This window comes from Octopus sinensis, linkage group LG10 (assembly GCF_006345805.1).
Source record: "Octopus sinensis linkage group LG10, ASM634580v1, whole genome shotgun sequence".
Lineage (NCBI taxonomy): Eukaryota > Metazoa > Mollusca > Cephalopoda > Octopoda > Octopodidae > Octopus > Octopus sinensis.
In genome coordinates, this window is record NC_043006.1 from 63,849,773 (window position 1) to 63,864,799 (window position 15,027).

Consider the following 15,027-nt stretch of genomic DNA (forward strand, 5'->3'; position numbering starts at 1 on the left):
TAAGGGGCAGATGTAAGCAACAAACCCCACCATTATAAAATTGCTGGCCTTGTGCCAAAATTTGAAAATTATTATTGTTGTTGCTGAGGTGGCAAGCTGGCAGAATCATTGAACTGCTGGACAAAATGCTTTGGAACATTTCTTCCATCGTTATGTTATGAGTTCAAATTGCACAAGGTCGACTCTATCGTCTGTTCTTTTGGGGTCGATGAAATAAGTACAAGTCAAGCACTGCTGTCAATGTAATCAACTTTCCTCCTTCCCAACAATATCGGGTGTTGTGCCTATAATAAAAAGAATTATTATTATATGGCCTTATACCACAGTTTTGAAGCCATTCTTCTTCTTCTTCTTCTTCTTCTTCTTCTTCTTCTTCTTCTTCTCCTTCTCCTCCTCCTCCTCCTCCTCATCATCATCATCATCATCATTATCATTATTATTATTATTATTATTATTATTATTAAGGTAGTGAGCTTGAGCTAGCAGAATTGTTAGCATACCTGGTAAAATACTTAGCGGTATTTCATCTGAACTCTATGTCCTGAGTTCAAATTTCGCCGAGGTCAGCTTTGCCTTTCATTCTTTCGGGGTCGATTAAATAAGTACCAGTTACACACTGGGGAGGTAGGGTCAGTGTAATCAACTTAATCCCTTCCCCCAAATTTGAGGCTTTGTGAAAGGATTATTATTATTATTATTATAACAGCAAGCTACCAGACTCATTAGCATGCCAAGCAAAATGTTTAGTGGCATTTTGTCTGTTTAGGTTCTGGGTTCAAATTCTGCCATGATTGACTTTACCTTTCATTCTTTTGGGGTCGATAAAATAAGTGTCAATTTAACACTGGGATCAATGTAATTGACTAGTCCTTTCCTCAAAATTATTTTTTATTTATTATTTATTTATTTATTATTACAGGTACTATTTACAGGGAAACCAGTCCAAGAGCTGTGTCAAACTATGTTAGGTGTCATGTCACTCTTTCCAGGTATGATCTTGAAGTTCATTTGCATTTCTTTACTTTTCTTCACTGATCTCCATTTATTTCTCCCCCCCAATATCAACTTTGCACAAGAAGGATGATGGTGTAAAAGATAAAAGATCTCTATATGTCATGCTGATGACTTCTAAAAAGAATGAAATAGTGTTGTACATAATTGCCTAAGACTGGAAATTTAAGGCCCTTTGCAATAAGTAAGCAAAACAAATTAAACATGTGTATTCTATGCATCTTAGTCTTTGTTCTTTAATTTCAAAGTCAAACCTCCAGTCCTACCAAATATGGAAAAATGATTATTTCCCTTGTACCAGTTGTCTGCTAGGGGATGCCACATATTTCAATAAAATATGATATTGGGTCATCCCATAAATAATGCTGTTTTTGCAATTGCATGAACTAAAAGTTGGAGGGGGATGGGATAAATTACCTGCATCAACTTGTTATAAAAGCAGGTAATAATTTTACCTTGTACTTACTCTTTGTCCAAGTTTTGAAGGGTGCAGTTCGATTTTAACAATTATTTTTGCAAAGCTATAATGGAAGTGACAAAGGAGCATATTCAGCATATTTTGCTTTATGGGTTCAATAAAGGCAACAACTCAACAGAAAGTGCAAGGAATATTAATGCAGTAAATGGGGATCAGACAATAAGCATAAGCCAGTGTCAGCAGTGGTTCCAGAAATTCCAAGCCAAAAACTACAGTCTAGAAGACAAGTCTTGTCCTGCAAACTCTGGTGGAACAAAATCCTGTCAAGTCTACCAGATACATGGCAGAGCATTCTAGAAAATGAAGGAGAGTATATTTTAGATTAAAAACGAATATTGTTTATCTTAATTTTGAAAAATAAAAGAAGTATAAAAAAAAACTATTATTTATGGTATGACCCAATACATAAATAGGACAGTAGAACGACATAACTGGCTGAATGGTGGATAGATGCTTTGCAGTACATCGTTAAGTCCTTCTTTATGCCTTTAGATATCGAGTTACATCCCTTCTATCTCTTATACAGATGATGTCACCTTTTATTCTTTGGTTTCTTTTTTTTTTCTTGCAAACTTTCCATTCACATGCAACCTAGACACCTCATGTCAGGCTTGCATTATTTTATTAACAAAAAATATTAAAACCTCTTCCAACACCATGACTAAAGAAGTCTTGCATTTCCCTATCTCCGCAACATGAACAACATCAACTGCACTTGGTGGCATAAAAGACACACAACAGGTGTATTAGACTCACCCCAATTTCGGCAGTGCATATTCAAGAAAAAAAGTCCATTAAAGAATATAATATAGATCCAGTGTAGATTACAGCACCCAGAGCCTTGCTGTTTTTTTCAATGGGGGCCTCTTATATCCCATTAAATCATAGTGTGACCAGGTAATCATATGCTATTATACATCACTGGTCACAATGTGCTTCACATTGTTTTAGATTTCAAATAATACCGCCCCACTGGCTAGGCAAGCAGGCCAACATTCGCCCTGAGCGGAAGGCTATTCTGTCACAGGGTAATCCATTTACAGTCATCAAATACAGTAAATAACCCCATCAAAGTTCATCTAAATCCCAGGCCTCACAGTCTGTGATGATATATCAGTGCAACCTCACATATGTAACATTGATTTTAAAGATAGATAAGACCTTATCCTTGAACAACTGCTTACTTGAGCTTTGTAGAAGCTCAAGTGAGATGCACGTACCATTAGAGATTGAATCAGAAGTCAGTATAACACTCTATACATGCAGGGTTTAAACAGCTATTATGACTCCTCTAAGGCAGCAAGCTGGCAGAAACGTTAGCACACCAGGCAAAATTCTTAGCAGTATTTTATCTGACTTTACATTCTGAGTTCAAATTCCATCAAGGTTGACTTTGCCTTTCATCCTTTCAAGGTCGATAAATTAAGTACCAGTTGCATACTGGAGTCAATCTAAGTGACTGGCACCCTTCCCTCCAAATTTTGGGCCTTGTGCCTAGAGCAGAAAAGGTTTATAAGGCAACGAGCTGACAGAATTGTTTGCAGGCCAGGCGAAATGCTTAGCAGTATTTCGTCTGTCTTTACATTTTGAGTTCAAATTTCGCTGAGTTTGACTTTGCCTTTCATCCTTTTAGGGTCAATAAATTAAGTACCAGTTTTGTACTGGGGTCAATCTAATCGACTGGCCCCCTTCCCCAAAATTTCGGGCCTTGTGCCTAGAGTAGAAAAGATTATGACTCCTCTATAGGCACAATATGGGCAAATGGTCAAGAAGTTCACTTCACGCTCATAAGGATCTGGGTTCAGTCCCACTTCATGGCATCTTTAGCAAATGTCATTTTTTATAGTGTTAGATCATTCCAAATCTTTTGAGTGAAATTGTGGAGATGCATAAGAACTCATCAGGTGTCACACTGATTCTCTCAGAGAATTACATGAAGTGTAGACATCATCATCATCATCATGCTAGACTGGTTTGGACAATATGATAGGAGCTAGTAAGCTGGAGAACTATACCAACCTCCAATTGTCTATTTTAGCATAGTTTCTACAGCTGTATACCATTCCTAACACCAACCACTTTACAGACTGTACTGGGTGCTTTGTATGTTGCACCAGCACCAGTGCTTTATACATGGTATACTCAGTCACTTCTTCTTTAACTCAGGAACGGGTAATTCTGTTGGTCAAACACTTGAATCTTAATTGTCCAAATTATGGAAACCCATGACTCTTTTAATTTTGTATTTTATTAATTTGAGTTCTTTTAACTTTTACTGTTATATTTTCCTTTGTTTCTTTGATCCAGGTTTAATAGAATATGGCCTGAAGGAATCTGCCTGCTATTCCCCTCACAGACAAATCTCACCAACATTAAAATTTCACCAAATGGAATCCGACGACGGATTCCTAGAGGTCAGCTACCACAAAAATACCAACTGTGATATTCCCATCCCCCCCAGACCACCTTCAAGAACCACGAGTTTAGCATCCGAGCCAGAGAATCAGACGATAGTCCGTGACGAGAATGACGAGCTAGATTTACCGTGCAGTCCATTCAGATCAGCGCCACTACCCTCATCAGACACATTCCCTACAACTGCAATGTCTCTGCCACGCAGTACCGAAGCTGGATCTCAGAAAGACATGACCATCACAAAAGACACCAATGCTTCACACTCAAGCTCTGTGTCAACTGTTTCATCTGTGACAAAAATGGAACTTGATGCAACAGAGAAAGATTTGCTAAATAACAACAATCAGAACTGTAGAATTTCCTCCCATGCTGATGGATCTTCATCTCCTGTCATCAGTAGGGCTGAATTACATAACACAACAAAGACCACTCTAGGTCACATGGTTGCAGAAGATGATTTGCTCAAAGATCAAGGGAAGACTCGCTCTTCAGAGAGACGCCTCAAGGTAGACTTGGAGATTGACGAAAATGAAACCTTATCTGAAGACCTGAAACGAAGTGAGAGTATTGAAGAACTGGACTCTCCAGAGTCAATCAGTAAAATTGATCGAGAGGATTGCTTCTCATGGGAGGAAGACCGTATTGTACTTGAAATAAATGATGAACATGATTCAAAGAGTGATTGCGAAAGGTCTCCATGCCTAGTGTCAAGCAATTCCACTGATCCATCAACTGCTACAACCACCACTTCCACCACCAATGGCGTCTGTGATAAAAATGGCAGGCCACATAAGATTGAGGCTATTTCTGAGCTCCCTGGTGGCACAGCTGGACTAATACATCCCACTGCTGACAATTCCTGTGAGATGCCATTGAAAAATTCATCAACTACGCTGACACAATCCAAAGAAGACACTGCTGACGATCCATTTCTCCCATCTGAAGATTCCCACCAGGGGTCAAATAAAAAACCCTCATCTTTGAATATTGAAAGCAATTCCTTAGAGGATGGTATAGCCATGACAACAACACTTCAAGCAGATGAATATGGTCTCCCTTTGGCAATATTTTCCAAGGTCTGGAAATGTTTCTTTTTTATAATTACCACTCTTTATCATCATCATCATCATCATCACTGAAGTCAACTTTACTTTTCATCCCTCCAGGGTTGATAAAATACAGACCAGTCAAGTACTTATTCTATCGGTCTCTTTTGCTGAGCCATTAAGTTACGGGACCATAAACACACCAGCACTGCTTGTTAGGTGGGGGGGGGGAGACTAACACAAACATACACACATACATACAAAAGGCTTCTTTCAGTTTCTATCCACAAAATCCACTGACATGGTTGTGGTCAGCCCAAGGCTATAGTAGAAAACACTTGCCAAAGATGCCATGTGATGGGACTGAACCCAGAACCATGTGGATGGGAAACAAATTTCTTACCACACAGCCACGCCTATAGCTATCTATTGTGTTTTTAACACATGTCCATAACAGATGTTATTTCAGGACAAATACTGCAGTAACTAGCCTGTCAGTAGTGTATATACATTAAATATGATATACAGATACCTGTTTTACTAAATATGAGGAAACACCATTCAAAAGTAGTTGTTGAAAACTCCTAATTCCAGTGGTTTTGCAAATTTTGTACACCCCCTCGTAATTTCTCTTGCATATCTCTGTGTACATATATTCTGGTTTTAGAAACCTTGCTCCCATCCTTTATCTCATTATTTTTATTTTCTTTTATCTTTCTTTTCCTTTCAGGGCTGCCTGTGTCATCCCTATCTCTCGCTGCAGTTCTTTGATCTCCTTGAAGATGTAAATGTGCGGGGTTTCGTAATTGGTGCCACAAATATATTGTTTAAACAGCGCAAACACCTCACTGATGTCGTCGTAGAGGTAAGTTGCTGCAGAGAGTAGAAACAATGGGCTGGGACAAAGATTGGTAAGTGGATAGAGTGCAGGACTACCTACCCAAAGAACGTGTGTTTGCATCTACTGTGCAGGGGTTTCATTGTGTCTCTAGAACCTAACTTATCATCCTATGCAGCCACTTTAAATGATTGATTTGTAAATCTACAATGTGAAGGTTACGTATGAGAGTGTGTGTCTGTGTTGCTTCAGTAATTTGTAAAAACCAGTGCCAATATTTTTGTTTTTTAACTGGCACTCTGTCAGTTATGACGACAAGGTTCCTGTTGGTCCAATGAACGAAACAGCCTGCTCATGAAATTAACATACAAATGGCTGAATGCTCCACAAACACATTTACCCTTAACATAGTTCTCAGGGAGATTCACTGTGACAGGTCTGGCCCTATGAAATACAGGTACAACTCGCTTTTGCTAGTTGAGTTGACTGTAACAACATGAAATAAAGTATCCTGCTCAGAGATACAACACGCCCCCCCAGGTATTGAACTCGTAACATTGTGATCATGAGTTGAATATCCTGATCACTTAGTCATATACAACATAGTTTCCTAGGTTTGCTCAGCAGTCTACTTCCACCACCACCACCACTTCATTGCATGTATAGAAGATAACTCATCTGATCTGAAGGTTACTTCCCTGTTGCTGGTCTTAATGGCTCTGTAAAAAAAAATCATGTCCACTGCCTTTTCTAAGTTCTAAACTAATTAAAAAATTAAATAAATAAAATTTCTGTATTCAGTCTTTACAATTACTTTTACTATTTTCAAAATATGTTAAGCATACCATATTTCTTTTGTTTATTCTCTCCATGACATGACCACCACCACTTAGGTAAACGATGGACGAATCGACTTCCATGACAATGAATTGAAGAAACAGCTGAATCTAACAACAACAGATTTGAGGTTTGCAGACTACCTCGTGAAAATTGTCACCGAAAATAAAACCCTTTTCCTTGATGGTACAGGTAAGTTATTAATAGACTGGCTGGAGACAGTCATAAAGGGTCGGCATCTCATGTCTCGTTACAAACACTACATTTTATCTATTGGTTTAAACTTTTTTTGATTCTCAATAGCCCAGTCCACTTAGCTGTAAAGTAGGTACTGCTCCAGATCACCTCTGATAGTCAGCCAAACAAGTAGTTGCAATCCATTGATCTGTCTTTATTTAGCTCTCAGGTCAGCTCTGATTGAATGTACCTATTGTGAAAAGTAATCCATCCATGATCATCATCATCATCGTTTAACGTCCATTTTCCATGCTAGCATGGGTTGGATGGTTCAACCGGGGTCTGGGAAGCCAGGAAGCTGCAACAGGCTCCAGTCTGATCTGGCAGTGTTTCTACAGCTGGATGCCCTTCCTAACGCCAACCACTCCATGAGTGTAGTGGGTGCTTTTTACGTGCCAAGGGATGCTGGTAGCGGCCACGATCAGTTGGTGCTTATTACGTGCTACCGCACGGAAGCCAGTAAAGGCGGCACTGGCATCACCCACGTTCGGATGATGCTTTTTATGTGCCACCGGCACAGGCATCTAACTACAATTTCCAAATCATAATATTTCTAGAACTATATCATTTAAAACAGCCAGGTTATGATTTTTGATGGAGGAATAAATAGAAGCTATTTCCAGAAGACTGAACAACTACACAGAAGCTCCCTAATTGACTCAAAAAGAATTGGTCTGTATGTTGTTGTGGTGTTTCAACTCCGATTGATTTCTGTATGATGACACTTTCGACTTTAGAAATATTGCAACAATCTCTGTAGAAATCAGCTTTATTGATCTTTTTGGTCCAGAAAGGGTGACCTTAACCTAGTTTTCTTGTTTATTGGAAACAAAATCTATATTCTTTTAGTAACCACAACGAATTCATAAAGTTTGATATTTAGTTCCAAATTTATACCATCATCATAGCTCTCATACACACACAGTGTGTGCTTTGTTTGTATGCCAACCATTTTACAATACATTCTTCTAAGGGCTTTGACAAAATTATTGGATGTGGTGAATTGGAAGAAAAAGCCTGAGAAATCTGTTTTTAATTTCATTAAATACTTATATTCATTAAATGTTCTCAATCTCATAGTCTTTCTCTTTCTCAACACTGTTATAGTTATACATATGCCAAATATGCTGTGGGATAGCATCCAGGGAAAGCTCCCTACACGATATATAAAGAAAACACACACTATGTATGTGCGACTGATAATATTTATTTTATGAGATCTGCTTTTAATTCCTAATCATCATTCTAGTTATTTATTGAACCCATTTGATTGTCCCCACTCAGTCCACTCCAACTACAGTTCTTCCTTGATACCATTTCCTTTCCTTACTGCCCAGAAGTTTTTTCACTTGTTACCCATCCTCCATCATGGAGGAGCACAGCTTAATGGTTAGGGTATTGGGCCCATGATGGTAAGATTGTGGTTTCAATTCCTGGACCAGCCGATGTGTTGTATTTCTGAGCAAAACACTTCATTTCCCGTTGCTCCAATCTGCTCAGCTGGCAAAAATGAGTAACCCTGCGATGGACTGGCACCCCATCCAGGAGGGGAATATATACGCCATGGAAACCGGAAAACTGGCCTTTATGAGTCGGCATGGCTCAAGAAGGAACTTGACCTTTTTTACCATCCTTCATGCATTAATACTGTTCTCCTCCCCTCTGGGCCATGAAATTATTTCTCCACCACCATCACCACGTCTTACTATCCCCATTCACTTCACATGCCTCTCTCTCTCTCTCTCTCTCTCTCTCTCTCTCTCTCTCTCTCTCTCTTCCCCATCTACTCCTGCAACCAAACCAACATCATGTCATCTCCCTTTTGTCCTTCTCCTGTCTACTGTATCATCATTACTGTTCTGCTGCCTTACTCTATCAGACATCTCTGTCGATGATGATGACTTTGAACCCAGAACACACACAACCAGAACAGATACTGGAAGGCATTCCCATTCAATACTCTTGCAGTTCTATCAGTCCTCTGCTCTGGACTGCTACTTAAATTTTTAGCCTTAAAAGGATGAAAGATAAAGTTGACTTCGGCAGAATTTGAACTTAGAACTCAGGGAACCCAAGCATATTCCAACAAGGTATTTAATCTGATAATCTAACAAATTTGCCACTTCACTGCCTAAAGCTTTTGCTGATGAAAGATTAAATCAACTGCACTGGACTTGATATCCAGTTTGTGACAACATTTTCCAAGTGATTTTGTAACTATTCCATCACCACCGAGGGAACAAAAGCAGCATGGAATAAAAGAGTGTTATGGTCAGATTTGAACTTTGATCAGTGAGCAAGTTGTACTGTGGTGATGATAATGGCTGTTTCTTTGTGTCTGAAAATCATGAGGAAGAGCGGTACATTCTCAGGTGGCCATGAAACCAATCCTTGACGCTGCAGGAGAGCTTTTCTTCCTGCTGTGCTTAATAGTTTTAAACTAAGAGTCAGTTCCTACACTCCAATCCCACTCGGAGGTCTGACCACAGTGGCTCAGCAGGCCAAAAGGTAGCAGTGACCAGCAAGCTATAGGTTTTTACACTGACATGGCCTTTTCCTAGGTGAATTGCTTTACAGTACTGGAGAGCTTCACCTACCCTGGAATTACCCAAAGGGTGTCACCTGAGTCCCCACCCCTTAATTTGCTGCCAAGGTTGATTCACCTCCCCTAACCTTCCTCTTTCCTAAGGCATTCACAAGGCATTGAGGGTTTGTGCTTTGAGTTTATTCCCTAACCTACTAATTAGGCAATAGCTGGGACCCTTAGCAGGTGCTACTACTCTGGGTGAGAGTAGTCCAATACCTCATACTTTAACCAGTCATCTCTGTTGTTTCTACATGCTTTGATAATTTCTTCTTTCTTCATTAATTGTAGAGTGGGAAGGAGGAGACGAATGGGTGAGACTACAGTTCAAGGAATACATCTTGTCCCTGCTCGCCAGCACGCATAATGGAGGTGAGTTACCGCTTCTGTCAACTTCCTGAAACTAACCTTTTCAACACAGTCGTATAAAAACTGGGAATAGACTTGCATAAAGGAAAGGTGGGAATATGAAAAAGAACTCTCTATCTTTAACACTATTCTTTTATTGGTTTCAGTCATTTGACTGCAGCCATACTGGAGCACCACCTTTAGTCGAACAAATCGACCCCAGGACTTATTCTTTGTAAGCCTAGTACTTATTCTGTCGGACTCTTTTGCCGAACTGCTAAGTTATGGGGACATGAACACACCAACATTGATTGTCAAACAACGGTGGGGAGACAAACACAGACACATAAACATATATATATATATATACAACGGGCTTCTTTCAGTTTCCATCTACCTAATCCACTCACAAGGCTTTGGTCAGCCCGAAGCTATAGTAGAAGACATCTGCCAAAGGTGCCATGCACTGGAACTGAACCCGGAACCATGTGGTTGGTAAGCAAGCTACTTACCACACAGCAACACCTAGAAATATTTTACATACTGCCAGTTTAAACAATGTAGGGCAGTAAACTGGCAAAATTGTTAGCTTACTAAACAAAATGCTCAGTGTCATTTCGTCCATTTTTATGTCCAACCCATACCAGCATGGAAAATGGACGTTATATGGTGATGATGATGTAAAATTATTCAAACATTATGCATACACTGGTTTAGACATTGTAAGCACAGAGGCTTAAATGCTGTGAAGATGTTGGTTTAGACCCGATGAGCACCATTCATGCATGTGTTGTTGCCAGTGCTGCCTAACTGGCTCCCCATGCTGGTGGCACATAAAAAGCACCATCTGAATGTGGTCGATGCCAGCCCCACCTTCCAACCCAACTGGTTCATATGCCGGTGGCACGTAAAAAGAACATGGCCAATGCCAGTGCCACCTTACTGGTTCCCGTGCCAGTGGCATGTAAAAAGCACCATCTGAACATGTCTGTTGCCAGTGCCACCTGACTGGCTCCCATGCCAGTGGTACATAAAAAGCACCCACTACACTCTCGGAGTGGTTGGCGTTAGGAAGGGCATCCAGCTGTAGAAACATTGCCAGATTTGATTGGAGCCTGGTGCAGCCTCCTGGCTTGCCAGTCCCCAGTCAAACTATCCAACCCATGCCAGTATGGAAAACGGACATTAAACAATGATGATGATAATGAATACGCTGATTTAAATACTATCGTGACACTAGTTTAACTTCTACAGAAACCTGTATATCAATGCCATAAGTACCAACACCAACACTGTAGATTTGCAAATACTCATAGTACAATGACACTAATGCCAACACTGCAACCACACCAATACTACCACTGTAACAATGCTGATGCACCTAGCGATAGGAGTCACCACTTTACACATTGTCCATTTACTGTTTGATGATCTGTATTTGATCGTGATATTTGTTTAATTCATGGCCAAGTACACAATGTGAAAGGTGTATCATTATCATCGTTTATTGTCTGCTTTCCATGCTGGCATGGGTTGGACGATTTCACTGAGGTCTTGAGAGCCAGGAGGCCGCACCAGGCTCCAGTCTGATCTGGCAATGTTTCTACAGCTGGATGCCCTTCCTAAATGCCAACCACTCCAAGTGTGTAGTGGGTGCTTTTTATGTGCCACCGGCACAGGAGCCAGTCAGGCAGCCCTGGCATCGATCACATTCGGATAAAATTTACAATGTACAGTATTTGGTTTTATTTTACTTTGCATCAATGTTAATGTGAACATGTGTGGCCTAGTTGTTTGGGTGTTGCACTCACAATCACCAGATTGCCAGTTCGATTCCTGGAGAGGGCTGCGTGTTGTGTTCTTGAGCAAAACGTTTCATTTCACATTGCTTTATTGCTGTGTGGGGACCAACATGTCAAAGAATGAACCTAGAGTTTTCTCTGCATGTTGTAAAGACTGACTAAAAGTGGTCGAGGCAGGATTTACACTTCATCTTTGTAAAACATTCACCAACAACCACCCAAACAGACCCATGGATGTTTGAAGGGTTGTCACCCGGGTGGTGCAAAAAGTGCCATCCACCAGCAGTAGAAGGGAATTACCAACAAATGGTGGATGCAGTGACATGCTGCTACAATGTAGACCTCCTTACTACTACTACTACTACTACTACTACTAATGTTATAACAGTACAACACAAAACAAAATAGTCATTACTGCTTGTATATCACACACACACACACACACACACACATTTCAAATGAATACATAGATGCAATCATGTACTAACTGTTTAAATCTGTCATGTATCTCTCTCTCTCTCTCCCTCTTATGTATTTTACCCTCTTCTCCTCTCTCTCTCTTTCCCTCTTATCCCTCTTTGTATCACTCTATCTATCTATCTATCTATCTCTCCCTGTGCAACTCAGATGAGAAGCTGATGGAGGACTTCAACTTGACCTTTATCCAAGCTTGGAAGACAACCCATAACTACCGATTGTGGCACAGCTGTAAACACCCTCTTATCGAGTCAGTCTCGCAGTCGTAAGTACTGGTTTCTGTACTGGTGATGGTGGTTAGTGGGAGCAGCCGTAGAAGGGTGGGACAATGCTATGGTGACAGCTGTAGTTGTTGGTATGCTGGTGTTGATGGTTGTAGTGGTGGTGTTTAAAGGGAGGGTGCAGTTCGTAGTAGTAGGCATGAGTTGATGTGGTGATTGCTGAAATGGCAGCAGTGATCGTTGGAATGGTGTGGTTGCAGTAATTGGGGTTGTAAAGGTGAGGGTTTGAGTAGTAGTTACACTGTTGACCTTTGACCTTTCTCCCTTGAAATCTTGATCTACTTATCCTATCCCACTTCACCTACACTGCCCTGCCACATAACTAATTCTCTCCACTACTGACACACTAATATCCAGTCAATCTGCTAGAAATAACAGTCAAATCTCTCTCAAATCATACCCCACCAGCTTAAATACGGAAGGGAATACATTGGGTAATGTACCTCTATATAAACTTTTAAAAAGGTGGGATGGTCACAGTTGGAACATCTTACATTATAAATCTACTTAATCAGGGCTGATTTGGAGCTAAACAGCAACAACCTACTGATTCCCATGCTATCTGATCCCTAATTCCCTATATTTATTATCCCATTTATCTGAATGATATCACACTATTGCCTCACTAATAATCCCTTCTCTCTTGGCCTTCAACTATTTACATTACAGGAACGAGCCAAAGAAATGCCACAAAGGACAACACAGAGGCCACATAGAAAGCTCATTGACTTAAAAGGAAACATGACTGATTGGGTTTCAGTAGAATGCTGTTTGGACTTAGGCTGAGGTTTATTCAGCCAAGTTTGGGTCACTTGAATGAGAGAGTATGTTGAAAGAGCCAACAAACCCATTGATTCTTGAATACAACATCTATAAGAGTAAATGCCAAAACAAATTTCTGTGTGTCAGTGTGTCACACTTTGCCCCCACTCTCTCAGTATTCAGTGACATTTCTCCTGCTTAGGTGAGAGTAATAGGGAGGTATAGAGACAGTGAGGGTGGTAGTAGATTGACGGTTTTGATAGTAATGGGGTGATAGTAATAGTATGAGCTGTAGTTGTGATAGAGGTGGTGGTGGTAGCCGAGGCGGTGATAGTAAGCGATGCAAAAGACAGTGGTGATGGTGATGGAGGGGAAGGTAGCGAAGTCAAAGATATTGATGGTGGTGGCGCCAGAAGTGTGAACTATGTGTATGGCAGTTGTGGTGACAATGGTCGTGGTGGTGGTCTTAGTGATGGTGATGGTTGAAAACAATCAACAGAAAGAGAGAGAGAGAGAAAGAGGTTAGACAGAAAAAAATGTATTGACCCCCGAATGGGAAGACAAAAAATGTTGTTTATCATGTAGCTTTGCAATAAGTTCCAAGTCGACAAATTATATTGTTTTGATGAATATTGTTCATTGCTTGAAAAATATTGGTCAAGTTTAATAAAAATTTAATATGTGCTCAATGCACGAAGTGTCACTGTTGGGCCCAAAGCCCAATGAAGAGCCCTCCACAGGAATTAGCTTAAAAGCTGCCCGATAGTTGGCAATATGACCTGGTGTTGCATCTGTAGATGTATTTAAAACTAGTCACCCCACACCGTCACTATACTAAACCCCTACAACATCCCTAAACACAGTGTGTGTGCATGGTTTTAGGTTCAGTTCAGTTATGCCACACCTTAGGCAAGTGTCTTCTATGATAGTTTTGATCTGACCAAAGCCTCGAGTGAATTTGGTAAATAAAAACTGAAAGAAGCTTATTGTCTAAATACGTGTGTGTGCATGTTCATGTCTCCTTGTCGTAACATTATGTGCTGATTGTAAATAGACATCACTGTCATACAGGTGTCATTGTCTGTTTGAAATCTTCCATGAAAAACATGTCCAGCCATTGTGTTTGAAGGACTTAGGGGATGGGGGGAATTACCTTGCTTAGAAAATAGGTGAGGCTTGGCAACAAGAAGAGTATATGGCCATAGAAAATTTTCCTCAAATAATTTAGAATTTCATTTGGCCCAAGCAAGTATCGCAAAGTGGACATAATGTCCCTTTCATTGCCATATCTCAGTATAAATCCACTGCCTTTGTTTCAGTTTAGTAAAATAACTTTGTTGTTAAATTGGTGTTTGGAACAAATTAACATGAAATGACAGAAAGTTTTGGTTTAGATCACATTAAAACGGTAATTTGGTGCCATGCAACCATGGGCAGTCTCAGGCAGGTTGGGGAGGGGCTAATGCAGTTTCGCACCTCTCCTTGAAAGGTGCATTTTTAAAAAAAAGTTTTTTCAGATTCCTACGTATAAGATGTTAGAGATTACAAATACGCAAAAAAAAATTGTTTTTTAACCACCACCACCACTACCACCCTCCGCTAAAATTTTGAACTTTTCGAAATTTTTTTTCCCTATGCTTTAGATGATGGAGATTCTGAATATGCAAGAAACCACATCATCAAAATTTTAAACTCAATAAGCATATAGATATGTGTATAAAGAGATAAATAGATATGAATATCCTCCTGGGGCTAAAAGCAAAAGTAACACCGTCTTCTATAGGACCGCCACATTTAGTTGACATATATATTTCATGAATAAACGGATAGGGATAAATAGATAGACAGACAAATAAATAAATGGATGAAAAAGTTCAAAATTTAAAATTGGGGAGGGGATGAAATTTGAGC

At 40.0% G+C, this 15,027-nt stretch overlaps 1 protein-coding gene across 2 annotated transcripts in view; it reads left to right on the top strand.

The window, feature by feature from the left end:
• Positions 1 to 15,027, top strand: part of LOC115216442 (late secretory pathway protein AVL9 homolog) — a 48,998-nt gene that overhangs the window by 27,174 nt on the left and 6,797 nt on the right. Inside the window, exons 7-12 of one of the 2 annotated variants that reach the window (XM_029785781.2) lie at positions 920 to 989; positions 3,797 to 4,980; positions 5,681 to 5,815; positions 6,682 to 6,817; positions 9,738 to 9,818; positions 12,224 to 12,338. In XM_029785781.2, coding sequence (XP_029641641.1) covers positions 920 to 989; positions 3,797 to 4,980; positions 5,681 to 5,815; positions 6,682 to 6,817; positions 9,738 to 9,818; positions 12,224 to 12,338 — 1,721 coding nt within the window. The remainder of the gene's footprint in view (positions 1 to 919; positions 990 to 3,796; positions 4,981 to 5,680; positions 5,816 to 6,681; positions 6,818 to 9,737; positions 9,819 to 12,223; positions 12,339 to 15,027) is intronic. The other variant, XR_003882076.2, reaches the window with a different exon arrangement.